Source organism: Poecilia mexicana, unplaced genomic scaffold (genome assembly GCF_051168715.1).
Source record: "Poecilia mexicana isolate PSO_F unplaced genomic scaffold, ASM5116871v1 scaffold_2, whole genome shotgun sequence".
NCBI classification, from domain to species: domain Eukaryota; kingdom Metazoa; phylum Chordata; class Actinopteri; order Cyprinodontiformes; family Poeciliidae; genus Poecilia; species Poecilia mexicana.
The window spans coordinates 28,472,872-28,479,751 of NW_028263371.1; the positions used below are offsets into that span (position 1 = coordinate 28,472,872).

Below are 6,880 nucleotides of genomic sequence, written 5' to 3' on the forward strand. Positions count from 1 at the left end.
CTTCAAAATAAAAGCACCAAAAAGGGAAACGACTATCGCTGGGATACGTGTGTTTGTACTTGTTAGCTTCAATCATTTATCTGAACTAGCTAGTATAAAATAGCATCAAAATATGCACAGACTCGATTGTAATTTTATTACTTTTTTCCCTTTTTATATCTAAAATAAAAACATAAAATAACCATAAATGCCTTGTTTCTCGGACTGTTAAGGTCACCAACTGATGGTGGAAAGCACACATTATTATTATTAACTATAGCAAGTTGTCCAAATGTTAACACTTAATGACTTATTTTCTCAACTGTATTTTTAGGAATAATTTGGCCTACTTCACGATGTCAGATAGGTTCTGTTAAATATATATATATATATTTTATTCTGAATTCTGTGGTGGAGGGGCTGGATGATGTTAGTGAAACTTCAACCAAAAATCAGGCAAAATAATGTGAATTTCCAGTTTTCCAAAAAGTAGCAAATCTAGCTATAGCCAGCAAGTAAGCACCAGATTGGTTTGGAAAGCTTTTTTTTCCCTTTCCGTATATACTCAAGTTATATTAAACATTTAGGTGTGGGAATTAAAGCAAAAAAATAAAAATAAAAATAAAAACATGAAAAAAACAAAACATTTGCCTCACAGATTTCTTCTATTTTACTTTGAAACCCGTAACCGGAAGAGGTTTCTCACCTTGTCTCTGACTTCCCTCCTGCCTCTCCGCGGTGTAAACTCAGCAGGGGGACAGTGAGCAAACGGTGGGAGGAAAAGAAGGGGATAAAACCCTCCAGTCTGCCGGAGGTGTGGGGACGGGAAAGGCGTCCACACGTGGGGGGAGAACAAACCAGGAGCTTCGCTTCACAAAGAGGAAGAGAAGTAAGAGGGAGGGGGAGAAAAATCCAAACTTTGACTAAACTGCTCGAGTGAAACATGCCAAATGTGTTACTTCTTTGAGAGAAGACAAGCGGTTTTGTCAATATCCACTACTGTCAGCTAGTTAGAAAACAGGACTGCTCGCAGCGGGAGGAGATCATGGAAAACCTCTGGAGGAGATGGAGAACGGAGGCGCTTAAATTTCTGAGGAACTCTCTGCTGCTTGGTTTATTCACGGGTAAGTCTAACTTTTAAGTCAATTTTTTTTGTGACGATTTTTACCACTTCAGTCATTAATTAGGTCCTTCTTGGCGTTTTAATTAATAATCTGACTCAGAACCATCCCTGCTGGGATAAGATGAAGGAGGGATATTTTCAACAGAGTGGCACTTTCAAAACTGCAGGAAATTTGAGATCTGGTGGGTTCAGAGGACAAGCTGATGGTGTGGAGAGAGGGAGAGAAAACAGCAGGCGGGGATAGAGAGGAGGGGAATGAGGGACATGGTGCCCCCATTGTCTCCCAGCGTGTGGAGAGACAGGAGCCAGGACCTCATAGTGGACCACCCAGACAGATGTCCCCAGGAGTCTGCCAGTGGGAAGCGTTTAGGGAGTGTGAGTCACCAACATGAGCAGCTTGGAGGAAATCAGAATAACCTTCCTCTGATTTAAAAACTTTTAAAAACTGTGACTCATCATAAATAGGCATTTGATTTCCTCTTTTAGACTCCCGCTCCCCCCTCGCCCCCCCCAAAAAAAAGAAAATCTGCTTCCTTTCTATTAGTTTTTCCCACCTGTGTTTGAACTTCTTGCTTTTGAAACGTGCATATTTGCCTCCAGGCACGCATCATTCCAGCTTGAGTGATTGCTGAGACAAAGCAGATCCCTGAGCAAAGACATGTGTGTGTACACACACACACACACACACACACACACACACACACACACACACACACACACACATGCACACAGATGGGTGTGCTGCTTGTTTTCTGCACAGCGACATTCATCCAAGTTCCATGAAGCGAACCGTACAACCTTTCAACTTCTTGGCATTTTAGATTGCTAGATATGTGTATTTAGATCCATCCCCACAGCATGATGCTGCCCCCACCATGGATTAGAGATGAGCACATGACTAGTTATGCCTATTCTCCCTCCTGAGCTGTACTTTCTCCAGCTCCTCCAAAGTTACCATGGTAATTTTTGGCTTGGTTAAAGGGCCAGTCCTGCAATTCTGAATCAGACTTCACCAAAATCACAGTTTTTTTTTCTTTTACTGTTTAAATCTAACACAGCTGCAGTATTGTATATTTTTCTAATGCTTTTCTGCTTCGTCCTCCACTTTATGTCAAGTTTTGCCTACAGTTCTTTCATTTTTTTCCAGGCTTTGAGCTCGTGAAATGTCAGAGGAAAGGGTAAATCTTGCGCCCAACTGCTCTCCACATCCATTCCTGATGTCATCATTAGATATGTATGTCACAGATTAGATTGTCGGCCCCATCCGGCACGCCAGCCTACAGCTTTTTATTCAACAGGTGGGCTCCGTGGGCCGCTTTCGCTGCCTCGTTCCCAGAAAAACAAACACAGCAATTCATATCCAGGAGATTGTAATTGTTGCTGTGTTTTTTTTTCTCCCTGTGGACAATTTTGTATTATTTGAACAATTTGTAGTGAATATGTAATGGGTTCTGCTCAGCATAGCCAACCTGCTGAATCAAGCAACGCAAAGATCATGACTCAACTCTATGGAAATAGTCCTAGGCTTTCAAAAGGGAAGATTTGTACATTTATTTGTATTTGCAGTCTGAGGATTTAGGAGGGATTTAAAAATAGAACAGCAACAACGATGGGGCTTTGTGCGGTGGTCCTCCATCCAGTGTAACCGCCGTCTGTCCTCATCCCCCGTCACTAGTATGTCGAGTTGTGCTTATTTATTTTTATTTTTTTTCATTATTTACGCGTGAGAAGAGGGTGCTAATAAGAACACGGCCGTGTGTTTGCAGGTGGTAGCGAGGCACACTGTGAAGGCTGCATAGAGTACTGCTGTGAAGGCTCGCCACCTTTCTGCTGCTCCTACTACGCCTACGTCGGGGACGTCCTCTCGTAAGTAAACGCGCTGAGGAAATGTTGCTAAAGGACAAGCTTGTCTTTTTGTAAACTCATTTGTTTTCTTGCTCTTCTCTTTGGTAGAGGATTTCAATGAAATGTAACTTATTTTAAAGTCTGTAATGTGCAGGTAGGACACCTAGTTGAGGTGGCTACTGAGTTAAGGTACCCAGGCTTTAACAGCCCCTATTGCTAGGAAACCTCTTATATGTCTGTGCATTGAATAATTTGTGCTTTTAGCCTTGGACACTCCAAAACGTAAAGTAGGTCCAGACTGTTTCTTCATGCAGCGTAACTGGTCAGAAATTGGGTTTGATTTAAAAAAAAAAAAAAAAGAAAAAAAAAAGAAGAAAGCAAGAAATATTGCAATTCGGACACTTTGGATTGTGGTTGGATGATTCAAATGAGGGGAGACCAACTGTTATACAATTGGAGCAAAAGAGGACAGACTTGGCTGACTAACTACAAACCTGCTAATGAGCCCTTTCCTATTTTTCCCCCGAGTGCCAATTCGCAGACTCCTCTGCAGCGAGCGCACATGTTCTTGTCACACGATTTGCGCACGCCTCACAGCTGAGCTAGATCAGATGAGGCGGCACATCTCCATGGCAGCACTGGAGAAGTGATGGCAGAGAGGAGAGAGCGTTGATGAAAAGCCCTCGCACGTCTGGATGGCTCATTACGTGCGTTGTGTGTGTGTATGTGTGTGTGTGTTCCAGAGGCACCGCCATCTCCGGCATAGTGTTCGGCGTGGTGTTTCTGATGGGGGCGGTGGCGGCCCTGTTCCTGTGCGTGTGCATGTGCATGAAGAACGGACGCGGAGCGCGGGTCGGAGTTTTCAGCACCTCCTACATCAACACTGTTACCCAGGGTTACCCAGGTGGGTCGCCGTGTTTGACCGAAAGCCTCCTGCACCACACTGTAAACCTCTTTTGAAGCCTGGTTGTTTGGTAAAAAGTGGCACTTTTATGACGTTCGAGTACTTTTTTTAAAGGTTAATTTATTACCAAACGAGCAGTTAAATGTTTATTACCTGAAAAAGGGGTGTAATTATGAAAACCAAGAGTTTGATGTTTGCTATTATTGAACAAATATAACAAAGTGCTGTGGCTAAGCAACTTCTACAAGATTTTTAAAAGTATTTTTCAATTATTTTAAGGATAGAAAATCACTGTGCAAACCGTAGAATATCACTTTAAAATCTTTTAAAAATGCTTCAAACTTGAACTCAAAGCTAAAAAGAATCGAACTAGTAACCTTCTTTACACTATCATAACTCATGTTCACTTTTATTTCCTCTACCTGTCACACGATTTCAAACTTTTTGTACTTAGTTCTTGAGCTGGGCACCACATTTTGCTTGTGCACCTTTTTGCTACCATACTTTATCCTTCCACTGAACTTTCCACTGATATGCTTGGACACATCTCTTGGGGAACGCATTTCTGAAATAATAATAATAATAAAAAAAGCCCTTAATGTTCTTGTATAACATTCTACTTCTCAGAGAAACTGAAGTTTGAGTTTTTTGTCAGCTACAATCATCCATATAGGCAGAAATAAGTGCCTTGTACTTGTGCTGTGTTTTAATTTCTGGAATAAATTAGCTTTTTAAATATATTCCAATGTATTAAAATACAGCAGCATGTAGAGTTATACATGAACTTGCTTCTAACTTTACCAGCTGTCCACAGAGGTGGAAATGTGAAGCAACCCAAAGAGTTTAGGAGTTTTCCTGGAAATTTTCTTGACTCAGTTTCCCCCTACGTTTTAAACTCTGTCGCATAAACTACTTTATGCGACAGAGTAAAAAAAGAAGTTGTTTTTTTTTTTTTTTCAATACTTTTCTTTACAATAGATACATACTATTGTCCACCAGAGCCGGTGTTCTGTGACACTCCTCGGCCTTTGTGTTGCTATTTTCTCTCCTCTTCCTCATCATTTATTCACAGTGTTTTGTTCACAGCTGTGTTTCCCCTTCATGCGACAGTAGCTGAGCTGCTTTCGCGCTGCCCTGCGGCGCCGATCGTGTTTCACGAAGGCACCGCTTGACCTGATGCAGTATGAATGATTATGCAGCGTGTGCAGGAACACACGATGGAAGTCATTGTGTTTTGACACGGTGGTGTTGGTTCCCTGGTTCAGTCGCTCAAAGATCACAGCATGAGCGTCCTAAAGCTGTTGTTTGACACCATAAGAGGAGGCAAGGCAGGTTTGTTTCTAGAGTATTTATACACAGGGATTTAGAGGAAAGTAAAGGAAGAGGGATTAAAAGAACACATAATGCATAAACAAAATCTTTAACATTTATTTACTAGTAAATATTAAAATGCATTTCTAAATTAGATGCTAACCTATGATAACAAATACAAAAGAAATCTCCCTTTTAATGTTGAAACTAGAGTAAAGTTATGTTTTCATGATTTTCAAATTGAAACTGGAATCGGACCTATGATCTTTTGAGTTTAGTTGATTTTTAAACACTTTTTTTTATATCTTTAATCTTGCATTTTGCTGGTCAAGGACAAAAACAGTCCCATAAATATTCAGTTTTTCGTGGTAAAGTCTGTACTATATCATTTTCATTATAAATAAAAATTTTTCTCACAATAAGATTTTTTTCTTTTCACTTATTTCGATGGTACACCGGCTCAGCAAAAACTTCCCAATTTGTTATCTTCCCAACTCTTCCCATCCACTTCTTTCAAAGTGCAATTCTGTAATTCTACCACTAGATGGTGCAAGAGTTTCATGAAAAATGTTGTGGGCCTGATTCATGTTAAACCTTGAAGAAATCTCAATCTAAATCATGTGGTTTTAACTTTGGGTGTGTTTTTTTGGTTTTGTTTTGTTTTGTTTTTTATCGTTCTATAACCCAGGTCCTCCGCCTCCTTACAGCTACGACTATGAGATGTACCCACCATCATTACGACCCCCACCCTACACCCCAGCCCAGCCTCAACAAGCCAACTACTCTCCGCCGCCTCCTTACCCCGGCTTCACCCGCAAGTGAGTTCTCGCCATGCAGATCGCACGCTGGTTGGACCATAAATGGACACTCGTCGCGGTTGCTCTTCGGGTTCATCAAACTAAAATTCTCAGAATACCCCTCCCACCCCCCAACTCTGCTCTCTCTGCCCCCTAATGCTCAGCTTTACTGCACTGCCGCTGCTTTGAAGCAGAACCACTGGTGGGAAGAGAACCATTTGAGAGAAAATGTGGGTCAGGATTGGAAACGCACACATGCCTCATCACGTCTGAAAGACTTAACTTGTTGGCAGCTTAACTGTTCTGACCTGTACTCTCTGCCCCCGTTTGTGCACATCAAAGGTATTGGCTACACTTTGATGAAAGTGAAGACCATGTTTTTTTTCTTTTTTCCGCATCATCACGAGTGGGAAGGAATTGTCAGCGATAAACTGCGGACAACTTCTTTTTTTTTTTTTTTTTTTCATTCTTAGAGCTATTTTGCTCCACTTTTATTTGAAACAATGATTATTTTTTTATTATTATATCAGATCGGGACTTGCTTTGTATTAAACTGAAAGACTTGACTTAATCCATTATAATAAAAATGATGGCTTTAAACCAGTCGGCAGCTCAAAACTGGACTGTTGTAATATACTGACTTTTTTTTTTTGCCGCGTTTTAAATTATTTTTATGTCGGGGGAATTTTTTTTTTAAACTCAAAGTGACTTCACTGTGCTTGAACTGTGAATTGATGGGACTTCATCATTATAAATATCAGGTCAATAACTGTTTCTCTATTGTGTCAGTGCCTGTGTTGTAAATTAAAGATATGTTTTTGAATACAGAGGCAGAATCCAGTCTCAAGTTATTCACCTAAATATACTACGCAGTGGTGTGTTTTTGCCTTATTCCCATGTAAATTGACATTAAAGACACAG

At 40.7% G+C, this 6,880-nt stretch overlaps 1 protein-coding gene across 2 annotated transcripts; it reads left to right on the plus strand.

The window, feature by feature from the left end:
• Positions 1-292: 292 nt before the first annotated feature.
• cyyr1 (cysteine/tyrosine-rich 1) lies at positions 293-6,786 on the plus strand. Of its 2 annotated transcripts, none has more exons than XM_088013707.1 (4): positions 293-1,103; positions 2,869-2,968; positions 3,691-3,851; positions 5,870-6,786. In XM_088013707.1, the coding sequence occupies exons 1-4, from the start codon at positions 1,025-1,027 to the stop codon at positions 6,430-6,432; spliced, it is 903 nt and encodes a 300-aa protein (XP_087869833.1). In that variant the 5' UTR covers positions 293-1,024; the 3' UTR covers positions 6,433-6,786. The 2 variants fall into 2 exon arrangements, with proteins under 2 accessions (XP_087869833.1, XP_014858461.1); XM_015002975.2 differs by having other exon boundaries at positions 295-1,103; positions 5,851-6,133.
• The last annotated feature ends 94 nt before the right edge of the window (positions 6,787-6,880 follow it).

Excerpts from the sequence above, each read along its gene's own strand:
- cyyr1 (XM_088013707.1), top strand. The coding sequence starts at position 1,025 with ATGGAAAACCTCTGGAGGAGATGGAGAACGGAGGCGCTTAAATTTCTG. Across the intron at positions 1,104-2,868 it reads GCTGCTTGGTTTATTCACGG|GTGGTAGCGAGGCACACTGT; the intron begins GTAAGTCTAACT and ends GTGTGTTTGCAG. Across the intron at positions 3,852-5,869 it reads TGTTACCCAGGGTTACCCAG|CTACGACTATGAGATGTACC; the intron begins GTGGGTCGCCGT and ends GCCTCCTTACAG.